This window comes from Aspergillus caelatus (genome assembly GCF_009193585.1).
Source record: "Aspergillus caelatus strain CBS 763.97 unplaced genomic scaffold BDV27scaffold_3, whole genome shotgun sequence".
Lineage (NCBI taxonomy): Eukaryota > Fungi > Ascomycota > Eurotiomycetes > Eurotiales > Aspergillaceae > Aspergillus > Aspergillus caelatus.
Genome location: NW_022475266.1, coordinates 42422 through 67530, shown reverse-complemented (window position 1 = coordinate 67530; position 25109 = coordinate 42422). Strand labels below are relative to the sequence as shown.

At 49.4% G+C, this 25109-nt stretch overlaps 8 protein-coding genes across 8 annotated transcripts; 5 read left to right on the top strand and 3 right to left on the bottom strand.

The window, feature by feature from the left end:
* Nucleotides 1-487: 487 nt before the first annotated feature.
* Nucleotides 488-1970, top strand: BDV27DRAFT_152035 (uncharacterized protein; the record flags this gene model as incomplete). The annotated part of the gene is made up of 7 exons (XM_032071471.1): nt 488-664; nt 731-767; nt 814-881; nt 945-1136; nt 1197-1496; nt 1624-1887; nt 1956-1970. 7 exons carry the CDS (start codon nt 488-490, stop codon nt 1968-1970), a joined length of 1053 nt encoding a protein of 350 aa, XP_031933520.1.
* A 560-nt stretch (nt 1971-2530) lies between these two features.
* Nucleotides 2531-4390, top strand: BDV27DRAFT_61468 (FAD-dependent oxidoreductase). Its single transcript, XM_032077102.1, has 5 exons — nt 2531-3082; nt 3170-3455; nt 3523-3819; nt 3880-3955; nt 4021-4390. The coding sequence occupies exons 1-5, from the start codon at nt 2705-2707 to the stop codon at nt 4196-4198; spliced, it is 1215 nt and encodes a 404-aa protein (XP_031933519.1). The 5' UTR covers nt 2531-2704; the 3' UTR covers nt 4199-4390.
* A 381-nt stretch (nt 4391-4771) lies between these two features.
* On the top strand, nt 4772-8712 carry BDV27DRAFT_61461 (SANT/Myb-like DNA-binding domain-containing protein). The gene is made up of 4 exons (XM_032077101.1): nt 4772-5318; nt 5523-6801; nt 6851-8302; nt 8357-8712. The coding sequence occupies exons 1-4, from the start codon at nt 5126-5128 to the stop codon at nt 8448-8450; spliced, it is 3018 nt and encodes a 1005-aa protein (XP_031933518.1). The 5' UTR covers nt 4772-5125; the 3' UTR covers nt 8451-8712.
* Nucleotides 8713-8880: 168 nt separating this feature from the next.
* On the bottom strand, nt 8881-9796 carry BDV27DRAFT_169006 (WSC domain-containing protein; the record flags this gene model as incomplete). Its single annotated transcript, XM_032074914.1, has 2 exons — nt 8881-9401; nt 9508-9796. The coding sequence occupies 2 exons, from the start codon at nt 9794-9796 to the stop codon at nt 8881-8883; spliced, it is 810 nt and encodes a 269-aa protein (XP_031933517.1).
* A 2192-nt stretch (nt 9797-11988) lies between these two features.
* BDV27DRAFT_61452 (short chain dehydrogenase/reductase family protein) lies at nt 11989-13263 on the top strand. Its single transcript, XM_032077100.1, has 4 exons — nt 11989-12107; nt 12172-12382; nt 12435-12809; nt 12877-13263. The coding sequence occupies exons 1-4, from the start codon at nt 12010-12012 to the stop codon at nt 13192-13194; spliced, it is 1002 nt and encodes a 333-aa protein (XP_031933516.1). The 5' UTR covers nt 11989-12009; the 3' UTR covers nt 13195-13263.
* Nucleotides 13264-14430: 1167 nt separating this feature from the next.
* On the top strand, nt 14431-16762 carry cps1 (Gly-Xaa carboxypeptidase). The gene is made up of 3 exons (XM_032077099.1): nt 14431-14851; nt 14923-16268; nt 16356-16762. The coding sequence occupies exons 1-3, from the start codon at nt 14505-14507 to the stop codon at nt 16415-16417; spliced, it is 1755 nt and encodes a 584-aa protein (XP_031933515.1). The 5' UTR covers nt 14431-14504; the 3' UTR covers nt 16418-16762.
* gta1 (glutaminase GtaA) lies at nt 16429-19278 on the bottom strand. The gene is made up of 8 exons (XM_032074913.1): nt 19011-19278; nt 18638-18933; nt 18137-18579; nt 17497-18080; nt 17243-17445; nt 17053-17196; nt 16863-16998; nt 16429-16816 (listed from the first exon to the last, which is right to left on the bottom strand). Exons 1-8 carry the CDS (start codon nt 19226-19228, stop codon nt 16744-16746), a joined length of 2097 nt encoding a protein of 698 aa, XP_031933514.1. The 5' UTR covers nt 19229-19278; the 3' UTR covers nt 16429-16743.
* Nucleotides 19279-21147: 1869 nt separating this feature from the next.
* Nucleotides 21148-24208, bottom strand: anxc4 (annexin ANXC4). The gene is made up of 2 exons (XM_032064869.1): nt 21695-24208; nt 21148-21595 (listed from the first exon to the last, which is right to left on the bottom strand). Exons 1-2 carry the CDS (start codon nt 23840-23842, stop codon nt 21284-21286), a joined length of 2460 nt encoding a protein of 819 aa, XP_031933513.1. The 5' UTR covers nt 23843-24208; the 3' UTR covers nt 21148-21283.
* Between the last annotated feature and the right edge of the window lie 901 nt (nt 24209-25109).

Here is a 25109-nt window from a genome sequence, read left to right as displayed (position 1 = left end):
TTAGTGTTTGTGTGTGTGCATTGGGTGAGACTTGCGGTGGGAAGTGGGTTTTGCTGAACAAAGCTAGACAGACTACGGAAATCGTAAGATTTAGTTTATTTTATTTTATTTTTTTTTTTAATTTGTAGTTAAATCCTAGAGGATTAGGTATAATTATAATTTGATTATGGTCTGTTTCGTGAATCACAACGTGCATTCCTTGCGGAGGACACCTACACGAGGGTTACGCCATGCGAGCTCGGTGGAATGTCTCATCCTTGTCTTGGAATGATGTCTAGCCTTTTCCAGAAAAAGCAAACAAGATTGACGGGCAGGTGGTGGAGGACGAGGGTGCAAGGGGGGACGTATGCATTGGGTGTCATGATGCAGAGGTCGCATATTAGGCAGTCTTGCGTTAAAATAGCTGTTCCCGATACTCTCTGCGCCTTTCTTGATGCCTTGTCTGCGTTCCTTTCGTCGATATACCTACCTAATGCTGGTCTAAACGATGGGCTGGGTGCACCATGCCGCTCCAGAGGTCGAGGCTCAGTCCCAGTATCGAGAGATTCTGGGTGTCTGTCTGAGCTTGACTATTTTGATGGTCATTACCGTCTGTCTGCGGCTGGGTCTTCGGGCGCACGCTCGTCGACTAGGCACTGCGGACTATGTGATGGTGATGAGTATGGTGAGTCGCATTCTTCATAGAAAGATCAGATGATTTGGTGGAGGCGTTGTCATTAACCTGATCCAGCTCTTCAGCGTCATCTACAGCGCTCTATGTATCTCCCGTAAGTAATCGCTAGCAATGTAACAGGCGAGCGCTCACAGCCACAGAAAGCAGATACGGCCTGGGACTGCCACTCAACCTGCGCCCGAAAGAAAACCTACCAACCTATAAAAAGGTACAGTGTTTTATACCTTCTTGCATCAATCTCTATGAGACCCTCAAACTAATCATATACAAGCTCAACTATGCCGGTCGACCCTTCTACCAAATCGGCATCGCCGGCTTCAAAGCCTCGCTCTGCCTCAGCTATCTACGTCTCCTCACCAAAACATCACTGTCCTTCTACCGAGTCCTCATCTGGACAGTACTCATCATCTCCACACTAGGGCACATCGCCGGCGCACTGGCTCTAATCTTCAACTGTAATCCTGTATGTTCCTCATTTCCTAATCCAGAAAAAAAAAAGTCACCACTGATACAAGAATAACAGGTCCAACTCGCCTGGCGAACAGATATAACAGGCACTTGTCTCCCCGTCGGGGGCACATTCTACGGGCTAGCCATCTTCACCATCATCTGTGACCTCATGATCATCTTCTTACCGATCCCGCTCTTGCTCCGACTGAAGATCAAACCCGCCCAGAAAGCGGGCGTCGTGTGTCTATTCCTCCTAGGACTGTTCACGACCATCTGCTCGATCATGCGATTAACCCAGATCCACCGTGTAGCTTACGGGGACGGCAATTCCACTGCGTTGGTGCTTTGGGGCACGATCGAGTTTAATGTGGGTGTAAGTACCCCAATTTACCTCTTTTACTTCTTTACGTACAAGGTATCTGCAGGGGGGGGGAACGGCGTAAAAAGAAAAGAAAGAATAACTAAGGTTAATCCATGAGCCAAAACTAACATGTTTCTAGAATATCATCTCCTGCATTCCCTACTTAGCACCGCTGTTAAAGGGGCTGGTGCGGGATTTCCAATCGAATAGTAAAGCGTACGAGAGTCAGGGTCATTATGTGTTGGAATCGTGGAAGGATCCACGATCTCAATTGCGATCGACTGCGTCGGCGCCGGCCCATCCGAGACGAACGCCTAGCGAGGAGTTAATCATGGATAGTTCGGGGCCTGGCCATGGGGGGATCGAGATGACGGTGGAAGTGCGGGTGTCATTAGAGCGCAAGGTATCTAAAGGGATAGTGTAGTTAGTCTTGTATAATAATGACTTTAATTAATATGTTTCATTTATTAGACTATCGTAGTATGAGTCTTTTTATTTGCTCTGTACTTACTACTAGGTAGGGAGTACAGGAAAGACGGCCAGAGTAAGCACTAATACTGCATCGAGGCAAGGGGGCATGTTTGAGGGTTGGTTAAGATTCCGAAGATATCCGTTAATACGACCTCGTCCGACGGAGGAGACTCCGGTGTAAGTTTCACTAAGCAGGGGTTGGGGAGAGCCTACGTGATCCTCGAGGAATGAGATTATGAGACAGATAATTAGGGCTCGCGCTACGGGTGGAAGTCAACGCCAGTGGATCTCCCGGGTTTATCCCGAGCGGGTTAAGATGAGCCCAAGCATATCGGCGTGCCGTCCGTCTCGTGAATGCTCTTTGCTTAAGTTTTAAATGCTTAGCCGTGTCTCAATCGAGTGGGGACGCTGTCAATGTAATCTTCGGCCGCAGCAAATAGGCACAGAGACAGTAAATAAACCGGCTCAACCTTAATAAACCATCGTTATAGCACGCAGCCAATATACTATGGCCGGGATTCTCTTCCTTCGGGCCAGACGTTAGTTACTTACTTTCTACCCAGTTCCACCTTCATATCCATATCGCACCATCCAACGAGTCTAGATTATCTCCCAACCCCAACAGATTAAGATACCCCTCCCCACCCCTCTCTCTATCTCGCGGCCAGAAACAGACAAGGATCAGCGGGATATTCATCCCACTTTCCCCTACATCGATAGATAGATCGAGAGAGACCCGAGCGTCAACCATGGCCGACGAACAACTCCCCGTGCTCATCGTCGGCGCTGGCATCAGCGGCCTGATCCTAGCCCAGTATCTCAAAACCCACGGTGTCCCGTTCCAGATCTTCGAACGCGACTCGGCCATCGACGCACGGAGCGGTGGATGGGGCCTCACTCTGCACTGGGCATTGCCCGCATTGCGGCAGTTACTCCCGGAGGACATCATCACGCAACTGCCAGAGACGTACGTTAACAAGGAGGCTGCTGCGCGCGGTGATACAGGTCGCTACCAGTTCTTCGATCTGAAGTCTGGGGAGGCGCTTTATAATGTCCCTGCTGCGGAGCGGATTCGGGTTAGTCGGGTGCGAATGCGTCAGTTGTTGACGAGTGGGATTGAAGTGCAGGTGAGGCTCATGGCTTCATGGATATAGACACGATACACGACAATGTCATATAAAAAAACGGAAATTGATATTTGAAATTAATGACAGTGGAATAAATCCCTCGAAGATATCGAATCAACCCCGGACTCAGTGACAGCCCATTTCGAAGACGGCTCATCATGTACAGGCCGCATCCTCCTCAGCTGCGACGGATCACGGTCCCTCTCCAGACAAATCCTCTATCCAAACGACCACGAAATGCAACCCCTACCCGTCCAACTCCTCGGCGCAACAGCACTATACACACCTGAGGAAATGAAAGGCGCCCAGAAAATCGACCCCTTCATCTTCCAAGGCGCACATCCAGATACCAACGTGTATCTCTTCTTCAGCTGTACTACATCACCATCACCATCATCATGATTAGCCAGAGAATAAGCACAGATACTAATGAGAAATAGTCCTCGACACCCCCAACAACTTCTCCGACAGCACAGACAAATACCACTGCCAGCTTATCGTCTCCTGGGCTGAATCAAAGCGCATCGAAGTCCCCGATTCTAATGTGGAGCGCATTGCCCTCATGAAATCTCTAACAGCAAACTGGGCTGATCCGTTCCGGTCTCTTATTCACCAGGTACCAGATGAGACGGAGGTGGTTTCGATCCGTGTCGCGGATTGGATTTTCAGTCCCCGGCGGCAAAGGGGTCATCCTCGGGTTGTTCTTGTGGGTGATTCGGCGCATACTATGACCATGTGTTTGTTCTCCTTTTCTTTCTAGTTCGGGAAGGGGCTATTTACTAACTGAAGGAATGTAGTCAGAGGTGAAGGCGCCAATAATGCCATCGTGGATGTACAGGATCTGGTTAAGAGGATTGAACTTACGTCGAGGGAGTATGATGCCATTCCCAGTCTAATTCTGTTCATGATTGAAACGGTATCCTAACAAAGAGGTGTAGATCGTTCACACTGGACGCTCTTCGTTCTTCCGTCGCCGCATATGAACAGGATATCTTTGCCCGTGCGGAGACTTCCGTTCTGAATTCGAGACAGGCGTGTCTCGATGCACATGATTTTGAGAAGATTCTGAATGGAAGCCCCCTGGTTTCGAAGAGGGTGCTTAAGAAGGATGAGTAAGTCCCGGTGTACTTTGAATAGAATTGGATCAGAGATCCAGTACGTAAAATGTTGGGTATAACGTATGAAGAACAAGTGAAATGAGATCATGATGGACAAGACTTTGCTTGAGCACAGTTACACAGTAAGCATCACACTTGCCTTGGACCTTCCATGAAGTAAAAGTACGACGTCTATACAAACCTTGTGTCCATAGTCAATGCAATGTCTTGCTTGCAAGGAACCACAGAAACGTTTGTAACACGCATGATGTAGTTAACAGGTACGATTCAGATCAAAACCATCCTTTAGCCAATGACGGAGTCACATTATTCGATCATATCTCTGGTCATTCATCTGCTGTGCCATGGTCCTACAAACAACCTCCAGGTGAAAGTTCCGGGATGACATCGGAGGCAACAAATCACCTGAGCCATAACGTGTTTGACTCATACGTTCAGTGTTCCACTCCCGCAAAGCATCTCAATGAAAAAAGACAGGTACTATCATTTTTGGAAACGTTCAAGAAAATCATTACAGATGTTTTCATAAGGTGAGCAACTGGTGGCGCAAAATACCATGACACGAAATGCAGTGCTTGGCAGGGTCAAGTTTGAGGTCATACGGTCAACATTAGCATTAACATTAGGGTCAACATTAGGGTCACCGTATTAAGGCACTCAGGCAACAACAAAGCCAAATTAGGCATCCAAAGCGGATTACATAAGAATACCCTAAACCTCAAACGCGCCACTTCGTCTTCTTCCCAGCAGTCTTTGTTTTGTTCCCTTTTTCCATCCACAGCAAGCGCATCATCCACAGCCATCGATTCCCATCGACTTGGGCATCATTTTCATCATAATACGACCTGTTTGGGCTCAATATCATTTCTGTATACCTGCGGTGAGTGGGTTGGGGTGCAGTCCGCTCTGCTGACCGCCTTTGGATATGGCTCGCATTGCTACGCGTGGTGCTGGGCAACAGGATATCCATGCGTTGAAGGGGAGTCCACCGAGGAGACGGTGGACGAGGAGTCAGAGTCGGGAGCTTGAAGCTCATCCGATGGAAGATATCCCTGCTCTAAAGTCTTCTCTCAAGAGTAGCAAGTTGTGGAAGGGTAAAGGGAAAATGAGCGGAAATGGTCAGTACTGTTTGTTTTGTTGACACAGAAACCGGAAATATAATGTCAAGTCCTGTTCTGCCATATGTTCCTCCTGTTGCATTATGATTCGATGTGTATCCGTCTGTTTTTTTATCCTCTGTTTTGCTGTCACTGGGGGGGGGGATATCTGAAGTACACTTCTTTACGCTCCCGCTGAATGGGAACTTACATCTCCATCGATAGACTTGAGCGTCGTGACAGAAGAATCACCGGTTAAGTCATCCCGGAAAACGGGATTTCGTGCTGGCCAGGTCATCCCTGAATCGCCTGAAGATGCGCACAACCACACTATGTCAGGCTCCACCATTATCGTACCTGACGCAGAGACTGATCCAGAAGACGATGAGGATGATGAGGATCTCCAGGATGATCTGGAGCCCGAGGTGATGCTCGAATCTCTTCCAGGCTTAGAGCGATCCGCAAAGGAGGTTCTTGAATTCCTGGTCCCTAGTTCCGCGGATCTGAAGAGCATCGTCAACATGGCCAAGCGGCTCTCAGATCCCAGGAACACTCAAAGCAAACGTCTGGCCGTTCATAAAAACGCCTTGAAGAACCAGCCAGGGTGGTTCGAGGGCAGGACGTATATCGACGTCACGCAAGCTAGCCAGTCCCTTTCGTCCTATTTGACCAAGGATGGGCACGAGCTGAACTGGAGCGCGGAACCTATCCTCCATCGCGCCAACTGTGCTCGTTTCGCACTTGAGGTGCTCCTGGCTAGTGGCACTTCAACCGGCTTCAAAAAGGCCATAAGGGACGTCGAGGGTCGGTTTCCTTTGCCTTTCATGCGTGATCTGGTCAACGGCCGGCGGAATACCGCCGGTGAAAGCGCGCTTGTAAAGGACACCTTCCAACTCGCCTTAGAGATCCGCACTCAGTCCTTGATCATGCAGTTAGAGTATCATCAGCATGGACACGGCTTCGATCCAAACTTCATCCTGGAAGACGGATTCTTCCTAGATGTGCCTGTTCACGAACCGTTTGATAGCCGCAATGCTCCAATGCGTGGATTCAACTTGCCAAGGCTTAATGTTGATGGGTCTCTTCCTGACGAGTTCAGAGAGGCAGCATACGATCGCTTCGAAGAATTGCTCGTCATTTTGCCAGATGAAGATGGCACCTTTGATATCGACGAGCTGAAAACCACCTACCCCTGGCGGAGCTTTCTTCTGCAAGCAGCTCGATGGATTCGCAAGCGGTGTGAGGAAATCGACCACGACTTAAGCCGCCAGCAGAGTGCAGAATCTGCACGCAAGCAAATTTTCGCCGAAATTGACGCAAAGGAGCGTCGTAGTAGCAGCGTGGCAGGTCGCTCTAGCTTGGCTCCCCGACATACAGAAGAAAGGAGTGAACGGGGCACGATTACTTCTCCCGACAACCGAAGAGATTCAGCGATCCCACCCGAGACTCCTAAAGACACACCGAGAGGGGTTGAATCCAAGGAACGGAGAAAATCTGGCAAACCGTGAGTTTAGAAGCTTTGTATCAGCTCAGCAGCTGGCTAACCTAGTTAGGGCCTTTTTGAACAAATCATCTCTTGAGCGCATAGCGCAGAGATCGAAGCAGTCCCATGTGTCCATCAAGGACTTCGAGGCGCGTAGACAATCGGACGGTGCCGCGAGACCAGCCCCAGGGAACATCCATAAGGAAATCGAATCGCAGCTTCGGCGCCAGACCCTACCAGCGTCCCAGCAATCGCGACCAGCACCATTGGAAGAAGCAACCGAAGAACACGTCGAAGGGCCTGTTGAAGAACATACCGAGCAGCCTGCCGAAGAGCCTACCGAAGAAGCCATAGAAGAGCCTACTGAAGAACTCATCGAGGAGCCTACTGAAGAACACATCGAAGAACCTACTGAAGAACACATCGAAGAGCCTACCGAAGAACACATCGAAGAGCCTACCGAGGAGCATGTCGAAGTATCAGCTTTCCGTGAATCTTCACCACTCCCTCAGCATGACGAACAGGACTTCAACGTAGACAGCGAGTCTGAACTTTTTGTTGATGAACGCACACAATTAGAGAAGTCACACAGTCCCGTCATGAGGAGGTCACGCGAGCCTCGCTTCGCAACTCTCAGCCCGGTCAGGACCAGACTCTTCGCAACAGAGGTACGCCTCGAGCCAACCTCAACGCAGACCAGCAAGGCCTTTCGTTCAATGCGGTCCAGTCAAGAGCTGTGGAAAGCAACCAGGCCACGCCGCGATACAACCCCTCCACGGAGGAGCAACACCTCGCGCCCATTGCCCTCCATTCAAGAGCTGTGGAAAGCAACCAAGCACGACGGCCCATCACAACCAGCCAAAAAGCCCGAGCAGGCGTCCCGGTTCATCGACCGTCAAGCAAACGCGCACCGCATTTCCCCCATCAGCCAAGGGGCCGATCCACAAAGCGCCGAACGACGCCACGTCGGACTGCAGTCCAAGAAACGAAGACGCCATGATTCAGAGGACCAGGATGAAGAGAGCGACGACGATTTCAGCAACTACAACCGCTCCGTCGACACCGCACGCAAGCGTGCAGAAAAGCCCGCACGGCCTCAGAACAAACGCCAAAGAATCGAAGAACACGACGAATCCGCAGCCCAGCTGCTGAGCGGTCTTGAAGAGACCACACGCAGAACCTCCGTTCCTGAATCCCCTGAGGCAGCGCGTGGGAGTACGAATCCCGTTGCTGAATCACCCGAGGCAGCGCCCAGGAGTACCAAGCCTGTCCCTGTGTCTTCTAGCGCGAGACACACAGTCATATCGACTAAGGCGCCAGTGCGATGGACGCCGGCCGAAGACAAGCGACTGATTCGGTTAATCGAAGAGGTCGGTCTCGGAGGACCCAAGGGCAGCGGGTGGTGCAAGATCGCCAGTCAAAACGAGGCGCAGCCAGTCCGGGAGGGCGAGAGCCGCATCAAAGGGCGAAACCAAGTCCAGCTCAAGGACAGAGCGAGAAACATAAAAGTCAGATACCTTAAGTATGTCCTTATTCTCGTATCGATATCCGAAGAATGAAGCTAACAGCAAACAAGAGACCGAAAACCTCTTCCCTCGAATTTCGAGCACGTGACCATGAAAGAAAAAGACCGGGCCATGCTCGCGGCGAAAGGCATCAACGTGGCTTGATAGCTGAGGATAACACTTGATCTGCTCGTCTTTTCTACTGCCACATAGTGTCGTACAGCCTTACATCTTCGTACTTAGTCTTGTAATATCCCTCTCCAGAATGATACCCCTAATGCGAGTCGCGCGTTCTTCGAGTGTCGTGGTTCAACATTGAAGCTATTTTGTGTTTACTGGTTTCGTTGCATTGCCATAGTCCTCTAATCAATTGTGTATTTATTCTATGGTATATCGTTCAACAATATATTATGATTAAGCGAGCGGATCGGGTATCCAACGTGCACAAGAATCCAGCACAAAATACCGCAGTAAAGCCATGAGTCGACCAGCGAACTCACAAGGAAAAGACAGTAAGTAGACCAAGATACACACAATCGAGCCATATAAACAAACCCCACCCACAATACTATTCACAATCCCAAACAGCACACCCTTAAAACACACCCCCAAGCCCCACCAAACCAACAACAAGCCCAACAACCGCCCCCCATCCAGCAGAAGAAGAAGAAATCACAGAAGAAGCACCACCACTAACCACACTCGCCGACGGCGTAGCCCCCCCACTCACAGACGCCGACGCTGACACCGAAGCCGACGCCGAAGCCTTCGCACTCCCCGTCGGCACCGCAGTAGCCAAGGTCGAAGAAGGGCTGGTAACAACATCCGGCTGATTGGGGTACGCAGTCCCCGAAGGAGCAGTCAGTATACTCTTGGGAGTATCAGTGCCGGTAGGAGTAGAAGGGCCGTTACTGGCTGTCTTCACCATGGTTGGGTTCACGCTGAGTGAGGCCAGGGGGTCGGAGTCGCCTTCGTCGACGTCGGGGGCGGTTAAGATGCCGTTGGCTTCTGTTTCTCTTTCGGTGTCTTTGTCTGTTTCAGTGTTTGTGGTTGCGGATATGGCGCGGCGCTGGGATTTCGTGGTGGAGCCGATTGTGTAGGTTTTTTGGCCGCCGCCTGGTTTCTTGTTAGTTATGTTTCTTGTATTTTCCTTTCTCAGGGATATGGTTGTGTGTTGGTTGTCGGAGGTTAGGGTTGGGGGTATAGATAAGACAGCACTTACAGTATTCAACCGGATACCCAGGACATCTCGTCTTACATTCCGTATTCTCAACCTTAGCAGAGAGTGGAGGAAGAGTATCTCCACAGAAACATTTCTGGTCTTGCACACCATAAACAGGCTTGCTCTCTTGGTTGCAGAATTGCTGACAGAGAGCCACGGATTGGTATTCTGTCGAATGCGAGGGAGTCAGATTGCCCAGGTCATTGTAACAGGCTGTGTTCAAGGCAAGCGCTGGCGCTGAAAGAGATAGGAGAGTGAAGATGGATAGGTTGATTATTGTCCTTGTCATTTTGGATTTTGTTTTTCCTCTCCTCTTTTTGTCTTGATGGGTGATGTGTTGATTGAGTGAATGTCTGTTTATATATGTCTTTTTTTGGGTGATTCGGCACCGGGCAGATTTAGTTTATTTTATTTATAAATTGGGAAAAAAAAGAGTGAATAGTGATCAAAGATGAAACAAACAAAGAATGGAAGGTTAAAGATAGTTTAAATATTCTTCAAATCAAAGAGAGAAGAAACAGAAACAGAAACAAAAAAAAAAAAAACCACACAAGCAACGGGGCACAATCCCAAATATAAAAATAATCTAATCCCTTCATCCACCACCCTTGAAAGGAAGAAGAGAGTTAAAGGGAAAAAAAAAAAAAAATCCAACCCCCTGGGAAAATCCGCAAATCCAACCCAAAACCCAGAAATGAAACGGCAACAGAATGCCGATCGGGAAGATCGCAAGAAGAAACGACCCGTACAGAGTGTACACACTAAACTCAAGTATTTTCCGTTTTTCTCCCCTTCAACGGAGTTCACTGAGTGAACTCTAGTTCGCTAGTCGATCGACAAACTGAAACCCCCGCTGGGCAAGGCGTTTCAGCCAATCCCTTACTTCCGTTTCATGGGTCGTTCATGTCGCTTAAGTTGTGATCGGGCAATTTAGCGTAGGGCCAACGTAGGTTTTTTTTCAGTGATCCACTCCCTTGGGCTTTTAGAGACTGGGAGTCAACGCGGTGATGTCACAGATCGACATAACTATTGCTTTCTGAGACTGACCACGCGAGACACTATCGATTATTATGTTTTTTTTCCCGGGGGGGAAGAGAGACGCGGTGCCGTCATTGGTGTGGATCCGGTCTCTCATCTGGGGAGTCTTCACTCCGTAATGGCTCCAGTAAAATCCCGCAGAGTTCGGAACTGCTCCATCTGTCAGTGTAGTGTGGGTAAAACAGTACAGGGAGGGAAAGAAATGCGAATGTGTGGTAGCGAGAGTGTCATGTTTGAGAAGTTAAGAAGTTGTTTCGAAGATCGCAAGAATGGTTCGGGTTGAGTTATGGAATTGACTGCCGACAAGGATCGGCACCTGATCACAGGAGCCCTTGTTCCTTGTCCTGTCCTACTCTTCAGTACAATACAAATCCATAGTAATTCAAATCTTGATCGGACTTCAGATCTCACAGGAGAAAAAAACACAAATACCATAAAGTCCGAAAACCATAAATATCCTGTCTCATCTGTAAAAAGTAGTAGTATCAGACACGTCGAGTGACTCCACCCGCGCCACCAAGACATTTATAGTGTCTGGCACCCACCAATTCCAAATCAGCCCTTCTCGAAGAACAAAAGGGATATCATCGCAGGCCACGAGCTCATCCCTTCCTTCCTGGCCAGATATTAATATCCCACTGCAAGCATACCAGACACTTCATGCTTCTAGAACGACGGACGATGCAGTTACCCTTCTCTTTACCCCTCGTCGCCTGGTACAAATTGTACGTAGTAAAAGTCTTGAGCTTGACCTATGTTATGTAAGCAGTTATCAGGGTTTGATCATCCGAGAGAATAAAGTGCTTACGCAGTAAGTATATAAACAATGGAACTTTTGTTATAGTAAACAATTATTCACAAGACTATTATCGACGGCCAGGAGTGCGTGCTCGACACTATCGACACGGCCGGCCGACAGCAATAGACCCGACTTCCCAGAAGTCCTTTCCATTCAACTATGGCCAGTTCCACCAAGGTTTAAATACGTCTACGTCCAACATTCGCCTTTTAGCTACGCTAACATATCGCAAGACATATCGCAGGCCATATTGTAAACGCTACCCATCTTTACTTTACATTACCTATATATATATATATATATATATATTCCTTTGGAAAAGTACTTTGTTCGATAAGCTTAGCTCTGCAAGGACCGTTACCGTCCCGCTGGGAAGTTCTTCCGGAGTTGAGAACGTAGACAGGACCGATAGATATACCACGGACCAATATTTCTCAAGTACATAATGTTACAGACACCGTCCAACAGATGCATTTAAATCTGATACAAAATGTTGACTGGATTTCTTGCTATCGTGTTCCACTTGCGTCATAGTATGACATCAACTTGAGCACATAGGGCTGAACCGACCAACTTCCAGCTTCTATAAATCGTTCACCCAACTCACATTCTAGGATTTAAAGAATAAACAATTACAAAGTAATCAGTAAAACTAATTCGCAACCATGCAATCTGTGTTGAAGCCAGTAATTGGCCCCAAAAAGGAGATTCACGACCTTTCCGGTCGAGTCGCTCTGATAACCGGAGGGGCGTTGGGTATCGGGTTAGTCTAACACTCACTTATAGCAAAATTTCCAATCCAATAAATAGGCTGATAAGATTATCAGTTATGAGGTCGCCCGTGCATTCGTGCTGAATGGAGCACGAGTGATTATGGTGAATCGCAAAGAAGAGCAAGGCCAAGCAGCCATCGACAAGATCAAGGAGGAAGCCGGCCAGGACGCAAAGATCGAATGGATACCATGCGACATGGGAAACCTAGCGCAGATCAAAGAAGTATTCACCGGTATCTGTGAGCGGGAGGAGCGGCTGGACCTAGTATGTTCCGCTTGATACGCCACCGGTCTTATGTGCTAATATCCTCATATAGCTCATCCTGTCTGCCGGAATCAACGCAAACCAGTATGGCGAAACTCATGATAAGATTGACCGCCACTTCCAAGTGAACTGGACGGGCCAATTCTACGTCTGCAACTTACTCTTCCCGCTCATACGAAAAACATCTAAATTGCCGGACACGCCTGCTCCTCGCATTGTCTGGGAGACTTCCGAGCAGCACCGAGCTGCCCCGAAGGTGGTCCATTTTGGATCTCTGGACGAGATCAATAACCCCGATATTGACAACACTGAATTATACGGGAGGTCGAAATTGGCCATCATCCTTGGTGTCAAGTATGGATTTTTGGATCGGGTGATTAAGCCCAATGAAGATAACATATATGTACTTTCGGTACATCCTGGTGCGGTGAGTCTACTATTTCAACGGTTACATGGTATTGCACATTCTAGGTAGCTGATAACGGAATCCTCAGGTCAACACAACCATGCAGCAACAGTGGAAGGACGCATATCCTGGCCTTCTGGGAAAGGTGATCACAACGGCGATGCTGGCTATCGGTCGCGATGTGGAACAGGGCGCCTTTAGTGCGCTTTGGGCGGCAACCAGCCCAGAGATTGAGGAACAGAGTTGGAACGGCTATTATTTCTCTGATTCGGCACAGCCTGGGAAGGAAACGAGCCAGGCCTCTGATCCTACTTTGGGAGCCTCCCTCTGGGATCTGAGCCATCGGATTATCCAGGATAAGGTCGGCAAGGATGCGATTGCAGATTGGAATTCGAGCAAGGCTTAAAAATTGGTTTTGTTAATTGAAGGGTGCATATTTATTTATTGTTCGCAGAAATTGCCGCATGAATCTGACATGATAAGTTTGTTAATATACAGATCGTAGATCTTCTACAATTTGCCCATTCTGTAGTATCTGCACAGAACCACAGTGGCTATTCAACAATTCTCACAAGTCACGGGATATTTCATCACCGTTCCCAGTCCATGGATATCACGACTGGGACTGTGGTCTAATGCCATAAACTGTGTAGGTTGGGGTTTGGGTCCAACCTACCATGGGTTCTGATTTATTGGCTCTACTCCATATTCCATAATCTAGATAGAAAGACCATTGGATAGTATTTATTTATATATAAACAAGAAAGATAATTCTATATCTCGCGACTGTATAAATTATAGTATACCATAGTGAGTCAAAAGTATGTATGTGCATATTGCAACAACACCTTGGCGCAACGCGTCCCGCGTCAAAAGTGAACATCAACAACAACTTCAACTACCTACCTACCATACAGCCAGAATGAACGAAATTAGTTCAAATACGAGGCCGATGTCTGAGATTTCTACTAAGCCCTTAAGATTCCTCCTCTTCTTTTGTTTTATAAAAATCTCAAATAATTTGGTGTCAAAACCTTTGATACAGACCTCTAAAAATTTGATACAAACCAGAAACACATCATAAATTCCCCCAATATAACCAAGTTCATCTGACACGAACAAGACCTCCTTTCTAGAAAAAGGGAAGAAAAGGATTTCATAGGTAAAACAGGCCAAGAAACTGTTTTCTCAAACACCCAATTCCGACTCGGTCTTGTGTCCGAACAGGTCAACCTCCCACCAAGATAGATATGCACATACATCGGCAACGAGAAGATAAAAGATAAGAAGAAAGAAAGAAAGAAAGAAAGAAACCCACCTCCAAACCAAGCTTCTGTCAAGACGAATCTAAGCCAGCATCGACCTTCCCAGACCGGCAAAACTAGGGCAGACTAAAAGGCGGGCGAATCCGCTCTATCGGCGATTGCACCATTGAGAATGCATTCTTATCCGAGGTCCTGCACTCCCAAAGCGGAGAAGAATGCGGAGTCCATTGGATCAATCAATTGACTAGCAGTGATAACGTTGCCATGCGATGCCAATTGGAGACGGAAATGGCGACAGTGCTAAAATAAGGATATATATCTCACGGATCCCACTTTAATTCAATTCAATTCTATTCCATTTTCTTCACCTCAGTACATACACATAACCCAACACAATTATATATGTATACCATTGTCTAAAGACAGAGAATACATGGAATAAACCCTCAAAATGCACCTCAAAACCCTTCATTTGATAGGTCTCCTATCACCCACAGCAGTAACATCCCTCAGCATCCCAATTCCATTCCTGTCCTCCCAGCAAGTCTTCAATCCGACTCCCTGGTCGGACAATGATATCTGCCCACTAGCTCCTAAGGTCTCCCCTCCGGAAGATGGTCTCCTCCCAGCCCTCAGATTCGTCGAAGACGAGTCCATCCGGGCTCGTCAGGCGAATCGACTCTCCAGGGCCGTGCAAGTCCCCACCACCGTGACAGATTACTTGAAAGACCCATATGACGAGGGATTCGCACCATTTGTCGAGTTCCAGGATCTTTTAAAGAAGCTTTTCCCTCTTGTGTATGTCCGTATCTTATCTTACCATACACTACCCCAACCAAAACTAATCAAGATAACCCCAAAAAATAAAGCCACAAAAAAGCAACCCTATCCCACATCAACCGCCTCGGCCTGGTCTACACCGTCACCGGCAAAGACACAACCCTAAAACCCCTCCTCTTCACCGCCCATCAAGACGTCGTCCCCATCAACGACGCAAGCGACTGGACACACCCCCCATTCGAGGGCTACTATGACGGCACCTGGCTCTGGGGCCGCGGAGCCAGCGACTGCAAGAACGTGCTGATCGGGTTACTCTCCGTAGTCGAGGATCTGCTAAGCCAGGACTGGACCCCGAACCGGACGGTGTTGCTGGCATTTGGGTTCGATGAGGAGTCGCATGGGTTCCTGGGCGCGGGATCTATTGCGGAGTATTTGGAGGGGGTTTATGGGAAGGACGGAGTGGAGTTTGTGCTTGATGAGGGGGGAATGGGGTTGGAGACTCTTGCTCCTTCTTCTTCTTCTTCTTCTTCTTCTTTTGCTTCTTCTGAAGATCAAGATGGTGATGACAGAATAATCTACGCCCTACCAGGCGTATCCGAAAAAGGCAGCGTAGATCTCGTCTTCACGCTCTCCGTACCAGGAGGTCACAGTTCAGTTCCACCAGCACACACGGGGATCGGGATCCTCTCGGAGATAATCTACACCCTGGAGAACAACGAACTATTCACACCCCGTCTGGACGACTCTCACCCCTCGCGCAAGAAACTCGAATGTCAGGTGCAACACTCACCCTCCAGCGTCGAGCCCTGGCTTGCCTCCGCGCTCCAATCAAATGACCACGTCTCCACGGCCGAGAAACTAGCCCGCTCACGCGGCGACAAGTTCCGGTACATCTTGCAAACCTCGCAAGCAGCCGATCTTTTCCACGGCGGGGTGAAGACCAATGCGTTACCGGAGCATATTGAAGCGATAGTGAATTACCGGGTAGCGTTGCATCAGACGCCGGAAGAAGTCAAGGATCGGGCGGTTCGGATTGTGTCACCAATTGTGGAGAAATTTAATTTGACGTTGGCGGCATTCCCAGAAAACAAAGGGGAGGAAGAAGGGAAGGAGAACCATTTGACGATTTCGACGTTGAGCGGGTCTTTGTCGCCGGCGCCTGTGAGTCCGACAGGGACGGGGACTGATGCTGTTTGGACGCGGTTTTCTGGGGTGACGAGATCGGTGTTTGAGTCGGTGCCCAGTTTGAAGGGGAAGACGGTGGTTGTGAGTGGCGATATCATGACGGGCAATACTGATACGAGGTTTTATTGGAATTTGTCCAGGAATATTTATCGGTGGAGTCCGTCGCGGGTTGGGGGTGCGTTGAATATTCATACCGTCGATGAGAGGGTGGCTATTGATGTGCATTTGGAGGCCATGGCTTTGTATTATGGTATGTCTTTTTTTTTTTTTTTTTTTTCCCTTTTCTCTCTTCTTCATTGGAGGGGCGTGTGAAGAGGATGATTGCTGACTTTGGCAGACCTTATTCGTGCTTTTGATGCGTGGGATGGTTCGGTCGAGTCCACTTACGATCTGCGATAAATGGCCATAACCACTCGTATAAGCATGATTAGATCCGTAAACGACCTTTATATATGCTTGAATGAAAACAGCTTTGCAGCCCAGAGAGTTCCTTTGATGGAGCATCTGTTATCTACACCTGCAACTGTTTGTTTGACCCAAGTACAATAACACTGTTGTATTTGCGGACAAATAAGAATACTATATATGCAATGCGCTATTCACAACGGTCACAGTCTGGTCCAACGGCCATGGTAATAATAGAATTAATAACAAAGTAAGCGAGTGTCCCCCCCCCCTTCTCGCGCACCAGAAGCAAACATAAGCAAATATACTGTGAATCCCTCCTAGTCGAGAATTAGCAATGCAAAGGCGCCACCCATGACGGGCCGCGCAATGAACGTAATGCCCGCCGGATAACTAGATTGGTTAGCAAAGCCCAAGTAGCCCGTCTGCAAACACTTACTTTCCAGTTTGGGTATCATAAAGATCCGTAAAGGCACGGTTGGTCGGGGTCTCGTTGATCCAGGTCGCAAGCGACTTGTGGAACGTGTCTCGGACGCTCTCGGACGCAACCGCGGCTGTGAAAAGCTCCCAATCCGCTGGGGACGAGTCAATATTCGATGCTAAAACATCAAGAGGGACATCGAGCTTACCCTTGGTATACACATGCCGAGTATCAAGCGGCACTCCATACTTCTCTGTCACAGTCGGATAGAAGGTGCTCTGCATGTCATAGACCGACTGAGGAACCAAGTTCAAACCCAATTCACGATCCGCGTACAGATTGTACAGAAGCCCTGGAGAAAGTCAGCATTGTAAATGCACCCTGAGCAGCGAACGGACCATGAGTCTCGTTAGCCCCGTACGACAGCGTCGTGTGCGGAGGATTGGCATCGTGAGCCACGCCTAGTGTCTGCCACCTTGTGATGTAGTCCTTGGCTATGCTGGAGTGGTTAGACGCATCGTCCGGGTGTCCAGTCGTATTGCTAATCACAGCCATTGCCTGGATTCCAATGATTCCCTTCAATGCCAGGTTGGTCTGGTTTCTGTACATTCTATTAGTATCGACGCCTATCTCGCGTATGGACATCACTTACGCTAGTGGGCCAGCAAAGTCATCCGTAGAGATCTGGTTCGCGGGGTAGATAGAATCCTCCACGAGGTATGTCGTCCATTTGTTGAGGATTGGATAGTGCTGTGAGAGATAGTCGTTGTCTTTAGCCTTCTGGGCATATGCGAGCGCCATGATAACCATGTTTCCACACTCCTCCAGTGGCATTTTCTCGTCGTTGCCGTCTGGATGGCCGGTGGCATTCGGGTAGTGGGTTCCAATATCGTGCATGGCGTATGTGTTTGGATACTTTCCATTTTCTTGAATCTCATAGATTGGCTTCAAAATCAGTTTCAGGAGCTCGGGATTTGTGTACAAAAAGATCGGGTGGGCGGGGAAGATGACGTCCACGGTGTTCATGTTGCCATTGGAGGAGATCTCCTTCATGAAGATGTAGGGGTCCTCGGGCGTCCCACACAATTGCACTGCAGCAAAGACTTGACGCACCGTAAGGGAGGTGATCGTCAGGTAGTCTTGTCCAGCGGCTTCAATGGAATCCTTGGATATCTGGTCATCGAGATCCTTCGATAGTGCAGCCGCAGCAGCATAATCATGATGGAAGAACTCAAGCTACATGGATTGTCAGATTATGTTCTAGGTCCGAAACACAGCAGTAAATCACTCACCGCAGCAGTCGCAGTGCTGAAGTAGCTCTTCCAGAGTGAAGGCATCACCGTTGTCCCTTCAGGTTTACCACTGTACTGGATGGCACTGTCCTGCGCAAGGCCAATGGAGAATAACGTGCCTGCAGACGTCTTCACCGAGCCAAGGTCGCGGGAGAAGGCAAACACGGGCCAATTGGTCGAAATTGCACGATAATTTTTATCGTCCGAATTGGCCAACTCTCCGTTCTTTGCGAATGCTCCTCGCACATCAACATCCGGTCCGGACTGGTAGCTCAGACCATTTTCGTCGTCTGTTGCCCAGTACCACTCTCCCCATTCTGCCTGCTCCGTGTTCTCGGAGAAAAGCAGCTGCGTTTGGCGGTAAACCTTGTGATAGGCGACGCCATCATCAGTGACACCATAGTCCCACTGCGCAATGGCGTTTCGGTCCCCAGATACCCACTCTAAGGCCTTGTTAGACGAATATTTGTACGGTTTCAGATCGGTTGTTTTCTTGCTTACCGGCCGAAATGTCTGCGTACACCTGTATGTCATGCACTTTGCCGTCAATTGATTCGACATCTACGTCCAGATAGGAGAACACGAGTGACTGTCTCCGGAGATCATTTGGTGTGATAGGAGAAAGGAATTTCACTTTCATTTCTACCATATCCCCCACACGCATCGTGAACACGCTCGAGGTCGAGGTGTACTCAAAGGAAGTCTGGTTCACCGTAGGGGTGTTAGGGATAGCCCCCATCCATGTGTAGGTCGAATTATCGACCCGGATTTGACCCGCCCAGCCATTTACCTGGCCACTGCCACCAGGGACGTGATTTAGTCAATGTACCATAAAGATGAATATCTTGAATTACTACATCTCGGGACTACTCACAACCAGAAGGTAGGCCATTGGCCGGCCAGATACCCTCCATTACCGCCATCCGTGCCCGCAGACAGCCATGTGCTCAAGTACGGCGACTTGACAGCCAAGGGCAGGGCAGGTGGCCTCGCAGGGGAGAAGGTTGACGCAGCTCCTGCGTAAGACACCAGAGAGGCCACCGACAGACAAAACGAGAGAAAATGCATTATGGTCCGTATCGAGGGATTCATACAGGGTACATCCTCCTTTATGTACGTAGGAATTTTAAGTTGTCTTGAAAAAAATGAACGAGCAACGATCGAGGTCCGCCGAAAAACGTGCCACCGAGAATGTGGGCCTGAAGAATGCCAAAGGAATGCCAGGCACACTTATATAGTTGGTCCAGCCCGCATACCGGAAGGCAGGAGAGACAATTCAAGAGGGGCTAGACGGATTATGGAAGTTTAGCACGCTGCATGAGGGTCTAGAAACGGAGTGCGGAATGAGGACGCGCATGATTGGGACTCCCTCAATATCGCCTGACCTGTCAGTCCCTGTGGGGGAGCAACTCATGCGGCCTCGATCCGCCTGCCCGACAGGTGAAAGAAACACGGAATTCTAGAAGTCCCAATAATTGGACAGGAGACAAGATCGGAGATTAACAAGCAAGGGTCGACAGAGTGGGAGTATGTACCTTATCCTTAGCCTCTTTGGACTCGACCAGTCCTAGGCCAATACACTCTGGGGCTGCAGGCGATCTAATGAAGACAACCCGACACTAAACCATGATAGTCCTGGCTTTCAGATCCACCTGAGCAAACAAGGAGAGGCCCAAGAAGCGCTAGTGGCTGGTGACTATGGGGTAGACCGAGTTAGTTTTTTCGGCAGCGATCTGAGGGGAAAGCATATGACATTGGTTACCTCGGTGCGCGAGGAAGAGAGCATCGCAGACATCTTATATCCGTATCAATTTCATTGCGCGATAATAATGCGGTGAGAAACAGAAGCGAGGATGACCCCAATTCTAATAAGGGACTAAGAATAGATGTCTTCCGGTAGCCGAACTAGATACTGCATCAACCGGGATGGGGGTCGAAAGATCTGCAGCTCGATTTGGGGGAGTCGAAATGACAATAGAAACAATCATGGCCTGAGGCAGAGGCCTGTCAGTGATGCTCCCGTGCCCTAAACAGGAAAGTGATACATCGAGCTGAAGATGGAGTCAATACTTGGAAGTGGGGTCACTCTTGCCGTCCGATCAGGGGATATCAAAGGGAATCCTACATGACTACAACATCTATACACAATCTATTACTATTCTAAAGAGACTTTGGTATACTACGGTGCCTACTAAGTAGTAGTAGTAGTAGTAGTCAGTCCCGTGTGACCGACAATTGTGATGGTATCAGGTGGCAAGGCGTCTATCGAACCTGCAGTGTGACCGTGACCTCCTTTTACCCTGCAGATTTAGTGTTTCCCAATCAAACTCTTAGACTAAATGTTAAGGGAGGAGAAAAAAACACAGCATCACTGGTTCCACCCCACATGATCCATCGTGTCTGCCGCAGGAACCAACGTTTGAGTCCCAGTTTGACTTCCCGCGAGTGGCTCCACGTCAGAGACATACATATCATAAGTGTGAGTATGTGAATTAGTATATACTTTGTTCGTATCAGTCCCAGATATCAACATGGATCTATGGATTCTTGCTTTAGCTACGGTAGTAGTCGTAGTTGCTGACCGCTTGATTCCTAGGACACTGAGGCAACGCAGTCACCGAAGAATAAAATCTGGTGAGGCTATTATCGGTGGTTTCTGTAAGGGGGCCATACGACAAATTGCCGATCAGTGAAGTTTATAGGTACATACTAGTAGTAGATATATTCCTATCATGGCTGCCTGGTCGTCAATTTTGAACTCAGCCGTATATAAACATCCCGCGGACAAAAATGGCGAACTGCAGATTTTAATGGAGTCGGGCAATCCATCAACATGTAACAATCCATACTATTATTATAGGGCCATTAAATTCTCCTGATAACACAACTAACTAATGTCACATTTCCTACAATCCATCCAGCTTTCTTCTTCCCCCCCTTTTTTCCCTTCCCGGTTTTTCCTCTTTCTTTATCCTTTTCTTTTTTTTCTTTTCCTTTTTTCCTTTTTTTTTTTTATTCTTTTCCCCACCTTTCCTGGCTGCTTAACCCTTTGTTCTATACAGTGCATGCGTAACCATAACCAAAAAATTGTCATCGAATCATGAGCACAAAATCCATAAACTCGTCAAGTCGTAACCAGACTCCTCTTTATCCCTTTTTCGACAGCTCCTTGGAACTGCGCGCCAATCCAATGCAAAACTCCCCCCAGTCATCGCCGCTGCTGCTCGCCAATACCTCCTCGAAAATAGCCTCTTCCAGTCGCTCTCTGTATCTCCGACGGAATTCGCTTTTGACCTGCTCCAGATGGCGCGGCTCCCAGTGCAATCGGACCAGTCGAGAAATCAACAATTCCGATCGCTCCTTGCCCGTCCGCGATTCCCGCAGGGCCTGGTGGAGAAGAAGAGCGTCACGCATGGGTCGGTTGATAACTCCGTTGAGTATATGCGCAAGAGTTTCGCCCTGTTTCATCAAGTTAATCAGAATCCTATAATAAGGGGAAAGACAAATATATATATATATATATATAAAAGTGACCATAATATCACGCAGGATACATACCACAAGATTCTGCGACTTGGAAATCATAGCACGGGCGAAATTCCGGCCATAGATCCGCTCATACAAGCGGAGAACCTCTCGCAGATGCGAGTCGCTCCGGCGAACAATGATATAAATCATCGCGGTTTCGCCTCCATGTCGCGACACCAGCGCCTTGTGCAGCTCGTGGACGTCTCGTTCGATCAGCTCGCCATCGAGGGGTTCCCGTTCACTCTGCCGGTTTGCCTCTAGTGCCATTAACACAGCTGTTCGGAATTTGTCGGCCTTTAGTTCGGCCTTCATGCATTTCTCCAGGCTATCAAGGTACCGCGAGTCGCGGAAGCATTCTTTGATCGCACGGATCTCACTATTGCTCCGGCCAAACAGTGACTCAATAAGCAGCTCACGCCGGGACGTACTCGACTGGTAGTAACAGTTCGCCCAGAATGCTTCAGATTCCCACCGGCCCAATGCAGTCGCATAGCACACCTTGCCAAAGGTACTGTTGCCCAGCTTCAAACGAATATGCTTGGCAAGGTTGACGCTTTTCCCGTGCAGCTTCACATGCTTCTTGTACTCCGCCCGGAGGTCCAAGATCTCCTCGCTGGTCAAACGGGGCAGCACGCGGATGAGGGCCTTGCTATCGATGCTGCGGGTATGCGATAAGGCATCCTGCATGGTCATGGCATCGGGTTCGGGGTCATAGAAAGACACTTTCTTGCGCGGTGTGCTGGGTTCGATCAGCATGACGGCTTGTTCTTGCGAACCAGGTCGCTCATGTCGGACACGGCTCCTCTCGCGCTTGGAGCGATCACTTTTCGGCTCCTTCAGTTCCCTTTCGTCCTTCGATTTCTTCCTCCGATGCTTTCTTAGCCCACTCGAGTCGGAGCCGCCATCTAGGGGCTCTAGGTCCGACACATCTTCGTCCCGTTTGGAAGGAATGACGATCGGAGACGGCATCGGGGAGATGCTCTGGTACGTCCCCTTGTATGGCTCCAGCATCGGACTAGCCGGTCGAAGGCCGGGATCGGGGCCTGCGACCGACAGATTGTTGCCCGAGGAGACGGAGTGGCTCTTCGAACGAGTGCCCGTCCGGTCGCCGGGCACGATTTCGACATATTGCTGTCCGCTCTCCGGCCGGCTGGTAGGCGTCTTGGAGAACTGCGGATTGGCAGAGTATTTGACGTTTGCGTACTGTGACGGTTGACCCCTGTCTGCCTCGCCCGGTTTCGTGTATTGGGGTGTCGCGGTATATGACACAGGCTGCTTCGATGCGCCCTTAGAGGTATATTGAACTTTCGGGTCGATCTGCGCGTACTGGAAAGTAGGCGGGTTGGCGTACGGGGTCTGCGCAGTGGTGTCGCTTGATACGGCGCGTTTATGGGTCGGAGAACTGACCTTGGGAGCGTACGCATGAGGACCAGACATCGAGACGGGACGACCGCCCCATGATGGATAAGGATTCGACTGTGCTTCCAGGTTCGCATACTGAGGCATCGGAAACGCCGGCGCAGCGGTCGTCGCCGGCTGCGGGAACGCACCCGGCATGTATTGTTCGTCAGCTTGCGACGAAGGTGGTACGAACCCTGGGCGCTCACACTCTGGAACAGGCGCCCAGTCCGGTTGCGCATGAAGGTATTGACCGGGCGTCGCATATTTAAACGCGCCCGGTTTTGCGTAACTAGGATGACCGCCAAGCGCTTCCTCGCTGGAGCGTCCTGAGGTGGGCTCCTTTCCGGCGCGCCTGTCTCCATTCAGCGCGCCGGACATCATTGCACCGTTGACCTGAGATGACGAGGTCCGGGGAGTAGCCATGTAGCCATAGTAGCTGCGCTCGAATCCATCAGGAATATCCCCATAGGCCAATCCCTCGTCGTCCGACTCCGAGTAGACATCATCCGGGGGAGCATCGTAGCGAACCGGACGAAGGTTAGGGGACCGCGAGGGGTCAGTATTATCGCGTAAATAAGTATAGTGACCCAAATCAGGGCCAGAGGGAAGATGGCTGGCGCTGGTCCGGTAGCCACGGCTCCTTGATCTCGCTCGCAGGTATTCGTCTGCGGGTTCGGAAGACAGGTACGTATTCCCCAGGGCAGAAGCGCGCGAACTGGAGCGCTGTCGAGATTTGGAACGGCCACGCGACCGTGGGTCGTCGGCCTGGAGAGACATGGATGGCAAGCGACTGGAACCAGCGATCGCGGCAAGGGACCAACCGAAAGCTCACGACTATTCCAACACCCCGCGCGATTTCAAGCTTAAATTAGTGCTTTCGGGCCCGGCAGGGTCAGGCACGATCTCAGAACGACGGTAATATAATCAGACCAGCGAGAACAAAAATAACAGCGGGAGATGGGTTAGTGCCTGGGGGATAATGTGTGGGCAATGAATGGTAGGGAAAACAGTCAGGAAATGAGGAGAGCGCGATGGAAGCGCCAGTCACCAGGCACACTCCACTAGTATCTTTGAATTTAATTTAGTTGTGGCCGAGGCTGATGGGCATAATCAGAACTAGTTCAGTAGGGATCATCGGGGTCGCATCCCAGTTCAGGTGAAATTGCAATCGAATGGTCTCATGGCGCGGCGCCTCCTCGAACGCAACAAGAATAAGGAAAAAGGAAAAGAAAAAGCAAAGATGCGCCTCATGGTCATTGGATCATGGACAGAGGAGCAGTTCGAATCCTCGTACTGAATAGGGACGAATCAAGGCTTACCGCCTCTTGGAGCCGCACCAGAGCTACTGCAACCTATGAAGCTGACGAGAATTGGTGCCAAACCCACTGGCCAGGCGGTCAAATCTCACGAATGACAGCAGTACTAACTAGTACTGGAAAGTAGTAGTGTTTACCTTAGGCAGGGAAGTAGGTTTTCCCCACCTCACTCTGGACACTGTGACTTGTCGGAGTTGCCGCTGTATCCCCGCCCGTCATTGGTCCTCGGACCTGCCGCTGACTGTGTGGATCCAAGGGCATTCTGCAGTGCATCCTGAATACGACTTACTACAGTACTACTACTAGTATGTGTAGCTATATGTTTGGATCGTACAGGCACATTCAGCGGTACCACGTTGCGTAGCCCCCCATTTCTATGTGATCTTCCCCATAGGCAACAGTGCTACATCTCCCTCATGGTTGACTACGTACCTAGCTCACGGCTACCTACCTTGCGGGTATCCCCGGTGGCTCCAATGTGAGCTTCTAGGTCCGAGAATGAAGTAACACACTCAAGCCGACAAATGGCAATTTGGTTGGTATCAAGCAAAGGTCGCGACATGCGCAAAAGGGAAGAATCAAAATCTTTAAAGGTACAAATGATTCCATTCTCAAAACCACCCCTCTCCGCAGAGCAATAGAGGGCCGCAAACGTTAACACGGGAACCAATGGACGTCAAAAAAAAATACAGGTCCTGAAAGTAAGGGGAGAAAGGGGCAAAATTGGG